The sequence below is a fragment of the Syngnathus leptorhynchus genome, chromosome 9 (genome assembly GCF_054491065.1).
Source record: "Syngnathus leptorhynchus isolate UIUO chromosome 9, UIUO_Slep, whole genome shotgun sequence".
Taxonomy (NCBI): Eukaryota; Metazoa; Chordata; class Actinopteri; order Syngnathiformes; family Syngnathidae; genus Syngnathus; species Syngnathus leptorhynchus.
The window spans coordinates 6,571,984-6,589,021 of record NC_141203.1 but is presented as its reverse complement, the minus strand read 5'-3'; the positions used below and the strand labels follow the sequence as shown (position 1 = coordinate 6,589,021).

The 17,038-nt window shown below is 38.8% G+C and overlaps 1 protein-coding gene across 3 annotated transcripts in view; it reads right to left on the bottom strand.

The window, feature by feature from the left end:
• Nucleotides 1-6,587, bottom strand: part of parp4 (poly (ADP-ribose) polymerase family, member 4) — a 58,780-nt gene extending 52,193 nt beyond the window's left edge. For all 3 annotated transcript variants that reach the window (XM_085920825.1, XM_085920826.1, XM_085920828.1), the window contains exon 1: nt 6,490-6,587. In XM_085920825.1, the coding sequence (XP_085776951.1) occupies nt 6,490-6,532 (43 nt within the window). In that variant the 5' untranslated portion in view covers nt 6,533-6,587. The remainder of the gene's footprint in view (nt 1-6,489) is intronic.
• Between the last annotated feature and the right edge of the window lie 10,451 nt (nt 6,588-17,038).

Sequence of the window (17,038 nt, the reverse complement as noted above, 5' to 3'; positions counted from 1 at the left end):
AAGCGCGTAACGTGTCACCTTAACTACGCAGGAGATGAAGAACAACCTTTGACATGGTCAAAAATGTTACTTTGTGATCTCTTCTGGCAAAAGAAGAAACAAAACAAAATCCTCCCGTGGACTTAAAGGGGCTTTCTTTGAAGAGGATTTGCTCTTTGCTGTTGAACCCTTGAAGACAGCCTGCTTTGGTTTACAACTTTGACTTTCAGCACACACAACTGTGAGGCAGACGCGTTAAACAGAAGTCTCTTTCTAAACAGAAAAGTAAAAGTTTAGTCCTCGAATGGACTGGATGTCATCAACAAGAAGTGTCGCAGGCGGGACTATTTTCACTTACACTCAGGTGTGACTTGAATAACCAAACCTAAACCAAGAATTCTGAGTTGCATCGTGGTCGAAAGTTGAAACATAGTGGCTTCTTTTGTAAATTATTAGTGTGGCAGATGTTGTTAAACATTGTTGCCACGACTACTTTATTTTCTTCATTGGCCGATGTTTGGTGCATTGCCACAGCCTTCATGAATTATGTAGCATCTGCCATAACAAGAATTTATTATTTCCAGCATTAAAACCGACCAAAATTCTACCTTTGGCCAAAATGTGACACATGATTCTATTGAAGGTAAGCCATCTTAAACATAAGGGGGAAAAAAAAAATCCGTATTTAGAAGCAGTTTCGATGTTGTTCACTGTTGTCAACACAATTAGGGAACAGCGATTTTGGGTGCAAGTCTGACAGTTTTTCATGATACTTTATTTAACTGGTGAGACTTATAGTCTGGAACGACATTATATGTTTAATATGTTTAAATGTCTATGATTAGCTGGCGACCAGTATCGCCTGCCACTTGCCCAAAGTTTGCTAGCATAGGCTTTAGCCCTCCCTCCGCACTCGAGTGATATTGTCCGAAAATGCCAGTGATGATCTCTCACGGGATACAAACGTGCCACGGCACCCTGGTTGGGGATCACTGGTCTAGTCCATGTTAGTCAATCAAAATCCCATACACAGAAAATCAAACGGGGGAAAAGACACACTAACAATAGTGAATGCAAAACAAAAATCAACAAGGAGAGAACAATTCAGGCCTCAGGCTCTGACAAAGGAGATCAATTTTGACAGTTGACAAAAGTTTCTGAAAGTTTGTGTAGACATCAATGGCACAAGACGCCTTGGCGTTCTGGCAGCGCTGCACGACAGTATGTACAACAAATTAATTGACGCCATCTGTCCTGTGTTTTGTTCTTTCCTTCTAGTGTATTGCTGTTTAATGACGCTTAGCAAGCGAACTCCTTAACAGCATTCAAAAAGAGAACACAAAAGACAAAGACAAACAAAGCGAATGCCATTCGGTATGAACGAGTACAAGGGACACCCGGAAAAAAAAAACCCGAACCTAAATTCTCGAAAGATGACGATTCATTCCGTTTTTTTCCTCAAATATCCGACTTTATCCTTTTCAGACTGCCAGCTGCCCTCAGTGGAATTATATACTTTAGCATGTAAATAGAACATTTTCATAACTCATCTTTTCATTTAGAATAAGCCTACAAATGAAGATGTTTGTATCCATGGCAACACAAAACCATTACAGCCCATAAATGAGCACAGTGTTTACAGCTGACATTTGCTGAGGAAAAACAGTTTCTCTGTGTCTCTGGAGGACTTTGCTCTATTTTAATTTATATATATTTTGTTTATTGGCAGCCCTCAGCCTCTCAGCACTTCCAGCAGTGATAGATGAGCCAGGTGGCGTGCTATCGTCCCGTAGAGGGGGCGAAGAGGCAGAATTGCTGTTCCATCATTTCTGGTGACCTTACATGCCTGATTATGCTGCCGCACATCCCCTTGCGCCTTCTTTCCGCCACCTTCATTTGCATAAATGTGCTTAATGATCACATTCTCTCAAGGTATGATTGCAAAGTGCAAATTTGGCGCGACTTAACATGGCCGTATATTAGATGTTGGAGAGCTGTGTACACAAATTGGCCAGACAACATTTGGGTCATTTCAGAATCGGATGACATTTTCTGCTTTTCCCGTATTTCAATTAAACGATGCACAAACTACAGTTTATAATTATATATAACTGGTCTCTAAATGTGAGTCAACGGGGTTAAAGTGAATGTTTTTTTTTTTTTTTTCCCCTCTGGATGACTCACTCACAAATCATCTTCTTTGCAATTGTTTGTGCAAAGAGATGTTAGATACATGACTCAATTGAAATGACATTATCAAGCTGAGGTTGACCTTGCAATGTTTTCAGTCATCATGGAGTGACTCAGGAACGCAGCGCTGCTGCGCATACCATAAGAAAGACATTCATTGAAAAACTTTCTAAGTTTGTTCTTGGCCAGTTAGCGTAACAGCATATATAGCAAGCATTTACTTTATGATCAACAGGGGGAAGGACTGGACAGGTTTTTGTACTTGTTCATACTTCTGTTGATGAATGAGTGAATGAATGAATTAATGACTGAATTAATTAATCAATCAATCACTTTTGAGCAAAAACTAACATTACTATTAATTTGCAAATCTGATGGCTACTTTTAGTATTATTCAAATTGAATTAGGATGTAAATAAAAAAAATAACTCAGTAAATGATTTTTTTCACAGAAACTTAAGAAATGCATTTTTTTCAGGAGCCTGCTCGTCTTCAATAGGGCTGCACCATACAACAAAGTGTTTGATAAAAATATATATATTGTTGTGCTGAACAAATACAATCGTACGATGTTTTACAACCTACTACATTTCTTGAAAAAAAAAAACAAAGGTGAATTTTTCACACTTTGATGCCTAAATTTCTGGAATGATGCCACAAAATGTCTTCCACACGTCCAGTCCTTCCCAAAGGTACAAATATCGGCATTGGATGGAAATGAGCTACTTGGACCAGCAGAGTAAATTCAGCCTGTGAACCAAGGCCGCCTGTGGCCAACACTTTGGATGAGTCTGCCATTACACAAAGTGATTTTCGCTCCATGAATCCAAAGTTAAAAAAAGACCCGGCTTCACATCAGTGGCGACCTAAACCATGGGCACTCCAACAGACTCAAGATGTGCTTTAATTTCACACTGCATCATTATCAGCGCTCTAAATGCTAACTCACACAAATGCATCGCAGTGTCTACGGCCTTCTTGAAGTGGGGCCATGATTGAGTTTAAATCCACTGAGTGATGTGAGGGCTTAAAAGAAACTGCAGAATAACAATAAGGGAAGAAATGAATATTTTGGACACACGTTACAATTTTAGTGAAGCCTTGTCTTTCAGGAGTGCACAGTGTAAATGTGCCGTCAGTCAGCATTCCCGCAAGGACGAAGCAATGTCGCACTTTGATTTTAAAATATCAAAAACAACCAGCTGCCTGAGATTTTACGATATTAAGAACAGTAGGCAACAAAGTCAAAGTATTTTGTAAATTCTCTTTAAAATACATTCTGTGAAGGGCGTGTTTATGCATCTTGGCTGATATGAAATATGTTCATTGTTTTCATTTATGATTTTAAACTACCCCCCTTTAATAAAAATGTGAGCATCAGCAACTATCTCACTCTTTAAATTCACAAGTTAAAAGAGAATTTCAGTTTCTATGTCAATTGAGGATTTCAGTTATACTGCAGTCAGGCTTCATTAATCTTCCTTTTAAGGATGCTTCGCAAGTTCTCAAAAGGTTTGAGGTTAGGGAATGGTGGCTGCACATTTTTTCCCCTCACTACATCCATAGCAGGTGAAGCTTTAGTGGTATTTTCTGGCTGTAAATGGTTCGTTAGAGGCAGAGGTCATTTTAACACCTTCAGGCATCCTTCCATCCCGGTCCCATTATTCAAACAAAAAACATCACTTCACTTCCGTCTCGCTCAGGCCATCATCAACCCATCCAAAACTCCAACAGATGGAAATCAACACAACATTGATCAATGAAAAAAGAACAAAGGACAATTTAAAAATCTCTTTGTGTTATCGAGACAACGGCAGCTGTTTCTGGGCACCATGACAACAAACCTTTGTATAATCCTGCATTGAGAGATTGTTGGGAATCTGGAAACACCAGCAACATCAAATATCTGCTGAATGCTCATCAGCTTTGTCCACCGATATTTTTTCTTCCATGTAATACGTTGTATGTGCCCCCACTAGTCTAAACGCATCATTCTGATGAATATTGCATTTGTGAAATATAAGTTATGCAGCAATTGTACCAGTTTTTATCCACCTCTCGGCACGGCCATTTTGCCACTTGCTGGTCTCAGGTAACAACCAAGCAAGCCTCAGCTTAAAAATAAATAAATAAATAAATGGTGCACCGTGAATGGTTGTGACTTGAGACCTGGCAACTGTGATCTCATTTTCAGCTGACAGCAAGTAGCAAAATGGCCGCTCTGCGAGATGGGGAAAAAAAAGCAGGTGGATTTTGCTTGTTTAATTCATATTCCTCAAACGAAACATTAACCAGAACACAGAGTTTCGACTAATTGGGCTGCACAGAACATATTACTACATAGACATTTTTGGGTCAACTTGCCCTTTAAGCATGATCCATTTGCCCGACAGACACCTTCCCTCATAGACGGATTTGGTCTCTGAAAGCATTTTCTTGAACAGCTCATTTATTTATTTATTTATTTATTTATTTATTTATTATTGTGTAGCAAAAAACAAAACAGCTAAATGTTTAAGTTAAAGCCAAAGCCAATGTAGATCACAGTGTAATCTTAGAGAACATATGTTCTCTTTTCCTTCTTGGTAGGCTATTTTTAAAGCAGACTTGTGACAATTATGTATAGAACATCACCGCCACCCCAAATGCACAGCCACCTTTATTAAAAGACAATAATTCATAAAAAATATGAGGAATCTCTGCAGCCTTGTCAGACAAGTACATTTATTCTTTCTGTCTACCAAGATCCATACTGTTTACATGATGCCCTTTAAAGTTCACACTGTATTTATATTCCATGCACTATCAACAAATGCACTCCCTGTCGCTTTGTTTTTTTTTCCCCGCTCTTTGTCTTTATTTATAGTTTTTTGTTTGTTTGTTTTTACATGCGCAGCCTTGCTTGATGGAGGATGAAATCATTTGGCTAACATGGCTGAAATGTAAATAGCCCGGCGTTGACGACAAGCGTGTTGGTGCTTCGTTGGCATGTAAAGCTTAGGCTCAGTGCGGTCGATGAACAAAAGCAACTTCGTCTTTCTTCTCGTCTTCCCATTTGGTTGCCTTTCAAGCTAACAAGCCAATTATTTTATTGGCATCCCGCTTCCGTCAACCCACTGATGGCTCGGCAGGCTGAGTCTTTAAAATGAAAGCGAGCATTTGTTGAGATTTAAGGCGCACATGCGGTATTTAATCAAAATCCAATATCTTATGTGACAAATGGTGGTTAGCATTTTCATTATGTGGGGCTAGACTAAACTCATCTACTGGGATCAGAGGGGGCAAATTGCTTTAGCTTCATGCATCAATTTTATCGTTTTTGTTAATCACTGTGACATATCAGTGCACGCCGTTGGGTTGTTTTGACTAGAATGTTGTGCATTGGATAAACAAAGATTTGCCTGCACATGTCCACTGTTGGAAAATAAGCCAACAAAAATGTTTGGCAATGACTGAAAAACCATCTGAAATTTCATAACCCACAATTCTGAGAAGCCACGGAAACTAAGGTAAAGAACAAAATCAGAAAAACTGAGGTATTTAGAGCTGACCAAAAGTACAAATTTGTATCATGTGACCCTGAAAATTTCACCCATAAATTCACATCACATGTTTTACAATATTGCCAGTTACGCACGTGTTAAAGCACAAATTGGTTCATTTTATGTTCTAGACTCTGCATTTAATATATAATATGGAGGAAAACACTGCAGAGTAGTTAAAATGCAGTTTGGGTATTTTTTTTAGCTGAAGACCTTTCAGATCTCATCACCATTGTTTGTGGTGGAGCAGTACTGCAGGGGCGATTCTAGGATCAGAGTTTTAGGGGCCTACAAAAAGAGGGAGGGGGGGGCTGTCTGCGGTAGGGATGGACATTGGTAACTGTTGAGCGTGCGTGTGCTGCGTGTGTGTGGGCGGAGCGGGGCTGGGCTGGGCTGGGCGGGGTGTCACTTACCACGGACTAGTAGAGTACATGGCATTGGTGCTGAAAACAATGATAACTCCAATTTAAATTATAACATTTAGCAACGAAAATGATGATCAATCACCCCCCCCCCTTTTATTTCAAATCATTAAAAAAAAAAAACTTTATAAGAATATATATATATTATATATAATATATATAAGTTATGATCCTACTTATTGCATTAATATATTATGGCTACTTGCAAAAGTGCATGATCAAAAGATGACACGGGTTGCAGCCTGCACGGCTATTTAGTCGCGCCTAATTGGGCTGTGCAAACTCTCCTCGCTCTTGCATGTTTTCCACTTAATCACTTGTGGGATTGCTGTTTTGCATTGATTTTGTTGACATACCTTGCACAACGGCTTCATTTACTCCACATCGCTCTGAAGACATCACCACACAAACGATGGTAAGAATTTTCTTTTGTCAAAATAACTTCATCTTGTGAAGATACGTCATCATGGCTTGCTCATCAGCTGCGCGTTTAAAATGAATAGGCCCCTCACGACTGAAGCTAGAGGGCAGCCATTTTGCGTTGCCACGTTATCAGTGCGTGAAGGCTGAAATGTCCATATGGGTTCATGTTAATGGTTTCTTGTCTATATGTGCCCTGTAGTTAATAGTGTACCCAACATCTTATTCAAAAATAGCTGGGGTATTCTCCAGTTCACCCGCAACCCTATGTAGATAGAAAAATATTATCCAGAATATATACATGTATTTCCCCTTTTTGATTTTTTTTTCCCTCCATCAATGATAAGATGCTCGGTGATAAGCATCATTTGTTTCAAGACAAATGACTTGCCTAGTGTCCTATCTGATGGTGACTTGTTATATGATTGGTAATGTTGCTTCTGCAGCCCAGATCTGGCAGTTGTTTTCCCTCTTGAAAGGGAATGTAATGATAAAGTAGAGAGATGTATCACCACTAATATCTATGTGTGCGTCAGCTCACAGTGATAACACAACCCTGTGAGAGATGATCACAAGACAATGTCTTCAGGCTTGAACTCCTTTTAAAAACATCACCACAACATTTGGTACAATAATGGAAACAAATGTTTACACAAACAACTCTGTTTTACAAAAAAAAAAAACACCAATACATACTTTGATTTGGTTTAATCAAGGATAGTTGACAATACGCACAGCCCTGACCCCCAAAAAGAAAGAAAATGAGAAAGCTCATGTTTTTTCAGATAACCAAAAGAAATTAATTCATCTTAGTAAAGCATTGGCACTGTTAAAAGAATAAAAACAACCAAGTGTTGATAAGAAATGACAATGTAAATGTACCTTACACTTCTCATAATATTCACAAGTGAAGAAACAAGCAAACTATCCATCAATACTATGATGCATGGGTTCGTTAGGGTCATGGATGGACTCAATCAATCAATCAATCAATCAATCAATCAATCAATCAATCAATCAATCAATCAATCAATCAATCAATCAATCAATCAATCAATCAAAGATTGACTTAGGGCAAAAGAAAGCCGTTCGAATTGTAACAATGAATTGACAACTAATCGATCATCAAATTATTCATAACCTATTTTGAAAATCAATCAATTGTCGAGAGAGTTTGTTCAAATTTGGAATTTTCAGCCTCTCAGCAGTTTATATCCTCAGCTTTTTGTGTGACTAAAAGATACAATACCAACTACATTAAGCTATTAGCTGCTTAACTCTATAGGACGTTTGTGTCGGCTAATGAGCTTCCCTTGGCTCGACAAAATAAGGCTGCATTTGCTCGGACTCCGTTGGATCCAACTTGACCCAAGTATTATAAAATGAGACAGAATTGCCAATTTCTAACCCCAAAGCAGACTACAAGTATTGAGCAATTAAACAGCTTTAACAAGTAGCCCAAAACCGTGACACACAAAAAAAATATATATGCATGTTAAACAATTCGTATTATTATTCACATATCATCCCAACTTCATTGGAATTGGAGTTTGGATGAAAATTCTTAGGAACTTTTATAATAGTTAAATTATTTAAAATTTAGTTTTTGCTTTGACAAAAAAGTTAATGAAAATGTTTTTAGGGTTCAATAGGGTGCTTTCTCGATTCATTGTATTTTTTTATGCTCTGTGCCATATATCAGAAGAATTCCAAGTTTGGTTCAATCCATGAGAAATTAAAGGTTGAATTAAAGGACAAAGTCCATCCACCTTATAAAAAAGAAATTATGACGAGAATTGTCTGGAAGTTTTAGATTAACATGCGTATAAAAAAGGTTTCAGGCCTTCCATAAATAAATAATGGGGGGGATGATGTCCTTTTCTACTTAATTGGATCAGTAATTGCGACTTTCACATTGACAGAAATAGCGCGTGACAGCACTGAGCTCTGGCTAACCTTCCCCGGTGCCCTCCGCGCATCCGCCGTTAAAGATGGCGGATGAAAGAGAAGCTGACAAGCGTCGCTCTTGTAATTGAGATTCATGGAGATTCATTCAGCCTTGACCTGAGCAACAAGGAAATCCTCTGCACCGTGGAGGCACTTTTGTTTCCTCCTCTCTCAGAAAGTTAGCGGAAAATATGACACTTTGTATTTATTCTCATTTTTGTGTCATAAATCAAAGATGTTGTATATGTCACTTTTGTATGGCCATGCATACAAAGATAAGCAAAGGGGTGGGATGAAGTCACATTTATTCAAGATTAATTGAAAACTCTTTTATATCTTTACCTGAGAACGCTTGAGTGCTGTAAACGCTCCCGCGTCACATTTCCCCTTTGTCTCCACTTCTTTCAAACAAAATTGTTGCGCCCAGGGCGTCTTGATAGAAAAGTCCAACGAGCTTCTCTAAGCTTGCTTTAATACCAAAAAACACATATGGATGCAATTTTTCTTGATACACCATGTCGAGTTTTCTTTCGCAGCTCCACAGGTATACTTTAACGAAGCTTCTGAAATCCTTCAAGGGGAAAAAATATCAATCCTTCACATTTACTGTTTCTTGTAAATGTAAATACAAAAAAAATATTTCCAAACAAAGGCCATTCCCCCCTCATCAAGCCTATTACAAAGTTGTCATGCTCAGCCGGCCACGGTTCCATACTGTTGTTTTGCATGCATATGTTGGAAGCTCCCGAGGGAGTTTTTCAGAGGAGTTTAATTAAAGCAAGAGGCTTATCGGTGCCTGGGTGAAATGTTTTCCACGTATCAGTATCTGCAAATTACAGTGCTCTAAACACCTTCTGAATAATTAGAATTGTTACTTAAAAAAGCTCGTGTTGGTTAAACCACATTGCAGCCGTGTGAAACCTCATTCCAATTAGAGGCAACTCATTCAATGTTCTCACGCATCACAGCAAAAAAGAATCACCTTTTGTTTGCAGCGAAACACAGATGTTTGTATCAATTATACAACAACTCAAATTTGGCTTGGCAGGTATCGCATGAATTGAGTTGAATTGAGGCGCAACAAGGAAAAAGGTGAAAGATTTGGTTTCAGTTGAATTTCCATTTTTCTCAAGTAATTATACATATTATATTAATAACTGCTATCATTAATATATATAAATAATATACATCGACTATGTGAATAACTGTAACTAACTGAAATTCCGTTAAATTGTCTACTTTAAGCCTATTTCAGCATATATTCCTGATTCATTTTCAAACTAGTCAGAAAAACTCTGCGAACCAACCTAAATTTGATGAAGAAAAGGTGAATTCAGTTTGAAATTACTCATTCATGTTGAAAACCCCTAAACGTCTATCTCCAGTTAATTTAAAGCCCTCTGTGATGCTAGTTGGCTCTTTTCGCTGTTAAATTCTGCAATTTTGTTTTATCTCCTGGCCTGTGGAAACAATGTAGCAATTGGACTACACAAATACAAAAACTGATAACGCAGTCAGAATAGAAAGTGTGGCATAATCGCAATTATATGATACTGGAAAGAGTGGAGTGCTTTCAATAATCAAGCGGTGTCTTTGTGTGGGAGGTAGCTCTTATTAGGAGATATGATTGGGTAATCACACGTTGAAAAAGCCAATGCACGCACAATTTCACGTGGTTTGAAATCCCCGCTGTCGCTGGCTGAGTCCCCCGTGACGCCGCCTCAAGGATTTAATATTCTGTTGGCATAATGGCAAGAGAATATTTTTGTATTGGCGCCGAGATTGCCTCTCTTTTTAAATATACGTAAGATGTACTGACCCTAGAGAGTGAAAAGACTGATTGACTGCTGCCGTTTCAGCTGGATAGCTTCAATCATTGTAAATGGATTTTCTTAATGCCCAAGTAGCTAGTTCATAGATTTGGCTTCCGAGAAGGCGCAGCAATCCCATTTAGCCGAAATGTTGCTGACTGCCAAGACACCTCCATGCATTAACACGCAATTTCCTCTCGCCTATGAGCCGGCAATCTTTGACATATTATTTCAGAGCCGCGTTGATGCAGCTCAATTACCATCACTGTAAGCGTATTCGTGGTTTTCAACGTGCCACCTTTCTCATGTAGAGGGAAAGGTGATTGCGCCACATGTTGCATTTTGATTTCATCCAGCTCACCAATGGAGGAATGTATGGCAGGAGAGTATAATTTACTCATTTCAGATTTTTTTTAACCAGTTCCATAGCTATTCATGTTTTCATCTGTCCATTCATGTCTTTATTCATCAATGCAACCCTTCAACCTACTAATCTTAGTCATTCATTCAACCATTTGACCTTGTCCCGAGTTTGAATAGACCCTAAATGACAGTAATCGTTGACGATAAGTTTTAGGTTTCTAGTTTAGTATTCTATTTTTGCTCTATTTTGTATTTCAGCGCATGCTAGTTTATTTTGATTTTTATGCAGGTCTCTTTGTCAATTTGGCAGAGTGCTCTTCGCCATGCTGTGCGTTCCGCAGTAGTTTGGTTTTGTCCTTGAAGACGTATTTGGCAAAATGACAATTTGGTCGCAGAAAGTCAGTCTCTGTGTCTATCTATATTTAAATAGTAGCGCAGGTGATCTGAGTTGATTTTTGGGGTGAATTTATTCAGATTATGAGATGGCACACTATACATATGCGTGGATATTATTGTATTCTATTCATGACCATGACAACAACAAGAACCAAACATCTAATTTATTGTAGGAATTCATTCATTGAACGCAGAGGGTTGGCATTGACTTGCGCATGTGCAAGAGAGGAAAAAAAACAAAACGCCGTGTGACAATGCACACACGGTACTTTATCATTATTTAATGGCAATGACCGTGGGTCCGCATGGACCTTGACTGGGTCTGGACTCAGACAGTACGTGTTCCGCCATTTGAAGATAGGTGATCGAGCCATTAAGTGTCTGACCGTTTATCCATCTTTACTTCATCCAACAGTATCTGTTCATCTGCAATAATATAGTATATAAAGGAAGAAATAGAAAGAAATGGTCTTTTTACAGTATAATGGGACTGTTTGTGTTGTTAAAGTATGTCGTGTGTTGTTAAAGTGTACAGGTGACATGGCCAATTTAAAAAAAACAAATTTTTTAAAAAAGGGAATAATGGTTTTTAATGCTCCTCAAGTGTTTGTTCCTCTACTGTGATGAATGATTTGTCTATTATGCATTTAAAACAATTAAATTGCATCTTTGGCAGCTCCAAAGTGGAAAATAATGCTTTTGTAAGGTTAATATGTCTTCTTTATTAGGCACTAAAGAATTTGCTGCAGACCACCCGCCAGCATCGCCTTGTGTGATTTATTGCTGTGTGATGCAACCGGTACATTTTCCTTCTGATGTTCTCTTATTTTTGGCACAATTAGTTTTCATTGTTCCGGAGACAAACATGAGAGTCAATTGCATCACTTTTTTTTTCTCCAGTCATAAGTCAAGGCTAAGCAGGACATCGTTAACATGAATAATAAAATGACTTAGATTCTCAAGCAGCGTTGCCTTTTACATTTCCAAACAATCTTTGTTAGTGCACTCAGCTTTATTGATTAAAATGTTAGCCAGAGTCTACCTTTCCCACTCTCGGCAGATTGGTGACAAACTAGCTGCACACATGAATTGGTCGGCCCATTTTCTCCATCCATTAAGAATGATGGCGGCATGTGTTTGCACAATATGTTTGAGCCAGAAACAACAAACCTTGTGCGACTCTCAGGAAGCACTCGCAACGCAGCCATTTCTCAAGTGCAATTTCCTCTTAATAGCGTCAGCCTCTCTGATATCTGGGGAGAGGCAAACATCATTTTAGGGCAGCTCAGTTACACTTGATTAATTGTTATGGGAAGGGGTAGTGATATGACAATCTCCCAGTGCGGGAACAGGCGAGGTTTATTTTTAGAGCAGGCAGCTGCCAGGAGTCACATTTTACAGAGACTCAGCGACTAGGTGGCAGATGTTGTCAATGATATATTTTAATCCAGCGCACCTCCAGAGTCGCACAAGCCTGTTGAGGAAGGGTCAGCGGATGCGGCGGGCTCTCATTAATACACAATCAGAAGTAATGACGGTGTCCAGACAATTAGCTACCGATATGGTAAATTCCAATAAGAGACCGGGAATTATCAAATTATGTAAATAAACCTGACGGATTGAAAGTTTTTTTTTTTGCAGGTTGGCCACTAAATGAGTCCTGGGACAGAATTTCACGTCACAGTAGGCGCAGCCTTGCTCGGTATTAAATGCAAACGTACCGATTTGTTGTGACACTTTTGATAGATGTTAACTGCAGCAGATTAAACTCCTAAAACAGCCGAATAGATCATTGGACAGACATCGATGAGATACAAGAGCTATAGTATATCTTTCCTTCCCTACAAAATGTAGCTCTGCCTCAGCGGAATGTAGTCTGCGAGTGAGATATTTTTACACGGGTGCTTCACTTTAGATTGGTATCATCAAAACAATGGAAATTAAACCCAAATGAACACATCTTTGCAAGAATTAGGACAAAATCCAGCAACACGCACACAAACACACACAATTCAGAAAATCTTCAACATACAGTATGCAATTTTTTGCCAGGCCTGATGTGTGTGCAATATTTGTTTTGACACATTTTTAAATTCTCATCTGTGGTGCCTCCTCAATGTTCTTTCTTTATCCCCGAAATGGGGTTTGGACTTTTTCTTTTCCCGTTTGGGCTTTTTGGAATATGGGATGTCGCCAGTCATTGTCAACTGCCTGTCTGTAAAGCCCCTTGAGGCTCTTTTGTGAGTATGGGCAATACAAATAAAATGAAGTGGTTTAACTTTCTACTTGCATTTGCTGTAGCCTTTAGCTCCTATATAGCTTTGCTCTGTAACAAACACAAACCCATGGGAATTAATCCTTCATATACAATATCTAAGGCTGCACATATGAATAAACTATATGTGCAAGAGCACAGCTTTAAGTATCGCCATGGCAACCAAACAGAAAATATTTGTTTTTATTTCAATTGGCGAACAAAAATGTTTTTCTCGCAATTAGTTTTTCTTTTTTTCATTAGTTTTGCGTGAATTGCACAAAATAACCTCGCTCCACTCTTCTTCTTGGCTGGCCATGTAGCCAAAGCATGTAGTTACATTATGCAACGGTACATTATCGTAATTGCTTATAACGTCTGTTGAAGTAGGTTGCGACCTACAATATAGGAAAATGCAAGTTCTCGTGTGACAACAATTGAGAACCGGTGATGTACAGTGTAGCCATGAATTATAGACCCTCTTTCACACGGGTCCATCACTATATTGCGATAACCGCCCCCCCCCCTCCCTCCCTCCCTCAAGGGCATACATTCATGGTGACAGATGAAAGCTGGTTGTGATTAGGCGCGTGTTGTTTAGAGGCCTTCGGAGCTCCCGGCAGGCCGTCAAGATGTGAGCTGCGTCTTGTCTGGTGCCAGCCACATACAGCCCATCAGCCATCAGGCCCGTCTTTTTACGAGGGCTCCTCCTTTTCTTCCTCCTTAGGCTCATGAAGGAGGAGTACATTTGTGCTGCAGTCACTATTGTTGGCTCTTTCAATTGAATGTAGAGGCTAACAGTCATTATATCTCTAAGGCTTGATACATTCAAGTGTTTTTCAAAGGAAGATGAGTATATATTTAAGCAATTTCTGCGCCAAGATGGCCAAATTTAAATGTCAAACATTACAAAATTTCTTGTCAGTGTGCTGTTCTCCGCATAACCAATATTCCTTAAACTCCTTGTTTAATTTTTCTTTCAACTGCTTAATTATAGAATTTCAATTGTTTTTGTTTTAACCCTAATGATCAGGAACACTGAAGGAGTTGCGGGCATTTGTTTATTTATTTATTTATTTATTTATTTATTTATTTATTTATTTAGGGGCGTGAAATGCCACTCATGCATTTGATTGCCACTTTGTCCATTTGCCTTTATAACGTATTGTGTGGACTTTTGTTTGTTTTTTTGCAGGTGATAAGGCATATTTTTTATTTATAAAGCTCAAGTGCAAATAGAATAATTCTATGTGTGTGCACAATAAATGCCCTTTGACCAAATAGACAAAGACTTCATAATAATAACACTCCGCTGCTTTGTTTTTGCCACCAGCCTTAAAAAAAATATCTACTCAAAGTGCACTTTTATGCAAAAGTAATTTTGATTTAAATAGTTTTTTTTGTTGTTGTTGTTGTTGCAAAAAATATACTTCACAACCAAATAGAGCTTATTTAGTCCAAATGATGTGGTTTGAACATTGGAAATAACATTAACGGCATATCAGCCTGTAGCTTTTCTGTGGTCAAATGTAGCGCTGAATTTTTTTTCTCTCCCAATCTCCTAATGCTACATTTTGTTTTGTGTTTCCTTTGTGCTGGCATATAGGATTTTCATGCTGGGTTTGAGTCACTGAGAGTGAAGTGGTTCAATCGCTTGAGTTCTATGCAGTCAGCATGGGTTCTGTACCCACGCATTGACGTGTGTGCGTGTTGTCTGTCGCTCCACTGTATTTGCCCAATGATTGACAAGCAGCCAATCGTGGGCGCAATGTGCCTTTTGCCCTAAGTCAATTGGGATAAGCGCTATAGAAAATCAATGGAAGGATGCAGTTTTTTTATTTTTTTTGTCATGCAAAAATATTTATTTCATTTCAAGCCAGGTGTTCTGTTTTCTGCAATATTCTCAGAAGCATAAAAAAAAAACCTTTTGCTGTCATTTCTGTCATCGCCTAAAATATTTTCAGTTAGTTAGTTAGTTAGGTAGCTAGTTAGTTGCTTGCTCTCGCTGATTGTTCCTGATTCGACTTGTTTATTTTCCCATGTAAGCCTGTCGGTCACTTTAGTGCACAGTGATCTATATTTGGTCTCTTCTCCACATTTCTTAGGGCTAGAAAAGCAAGGACTCAATGCAATTCCATGTCACCCATTCACTACAGAGTTTTTCTTTTTTTTCATCCTTTTTTCAGCAAAGAAAAGAATTTTAAATTAAACTCTTAATGCACTCGAATCCAGCAGAGCCCGGCAGAATATGTGATGTCAGTCTCTTTCTTTTCCCGTTTTGCCGTGGCCGACGTCTCAAAGGGTGTTTCATCAAGAGCGAGCATGAATAATGTATTCATTGGGTACAATTGACGCCGCTGATTGGAGTGAAGGCATGAACCATTTTTTGCATTCTTCCTGGTCACTGAAGGTCAAAGCGTATGAATGCCAAGCATTTTGTTTCGTCATTTGGCTGATGAGCTTGGCAAAGTCAAATGAACTGACCGATTATGTCACTTTTCATGGCAAACAAAAGCATTTTTTTTTTCACGCTCGTCTTCCTGCCGCAAATTGCTTTTCCGATAATAATGAAGAATGAACGGCAGCCGAAAAAACATCAATAGGGCGATGGAAAGTGGCAAATTTGCGTTGAGTTATCGGGGCTGATAATTGCTCACTTTGAGTTTTATTACTCTCGGACCCGATTCATTTGTAATTGTCACAATATTTGCTGGCCCAATGCAAAAAATCTTATTTGCGACAAATTGACAATACGAATTTGGGCAGAAAGTGTTGATGGACTGAGTCCACTTTGACATATAATGGGTTTCCATGGAAACCAGTCATCCAATGCAAATGAAATCGTATATCGCTGGCCCTTTTTGCCTTTTTGAAGTGTTTGGCTTTATACTGTGCGCGGGTTTAAAACTCAACAGTAGTAATGAATGGAGAAATGTTAGATTCAAATATAACCCCACAATTTTTACAAATAATTTCAACAACATATATATATATATGATGTCCCTGCAATATTATGGTAAGGATTTCCATGTGCAGAATGGTGGTGCAAATGCTGATAAAAGGGTGCAGAAAGTATCGTGCCAAAAAACATAGGCACGACCAAACTATGGTGAAATGCAATTTTACCACTTTTTTTTAGAAAATTGTTTATTCTCTGTTTGGCAAGCTTTTGGTCTTCTCAACGTGCACTCATCTATTATCTGATCTCAAGTTTGAATGGTCTGCTTGATTGAGACTTGTTATGAATCCAAGGATGTTTTGCTACTTTGCTACCAAAGAAAGTCATTGTCAGCCTTCAGCTCATTCGAGCAGCCCTTGAAATTCCTGGATCAACTTGCAGCTGTCTACCATCCACCAAAGTACATTTATCTTGACCTCCGCACAGGTCTGGACATGAGCAGGGTGTGCAAAGTTGGTGCGCAGGTGTACATGTGCATTAAGAATATTAAAAGGATTCAGGAGTGTTCATCATTTTGTACTTCCCTTTTTTCCTTTTTCTTTTGTATGAACAGAGCAGTAGGCAAAGCTATGTCGTTGTGCTTTGTGGGCTTCTCTGGATCGCTGTGCAGCGGTGAAGATGGGGGTACTTGAAAATATGTTAGTCCATTGTGCTAAAAAGAATGAGGACTGCTGAGCTAGAGAACTGTGCCATATCAGCTGAACGTGCAGTCCAATATGATAAGTCTGGGCTAAGTTAAAGCTCTGTTTCCATGC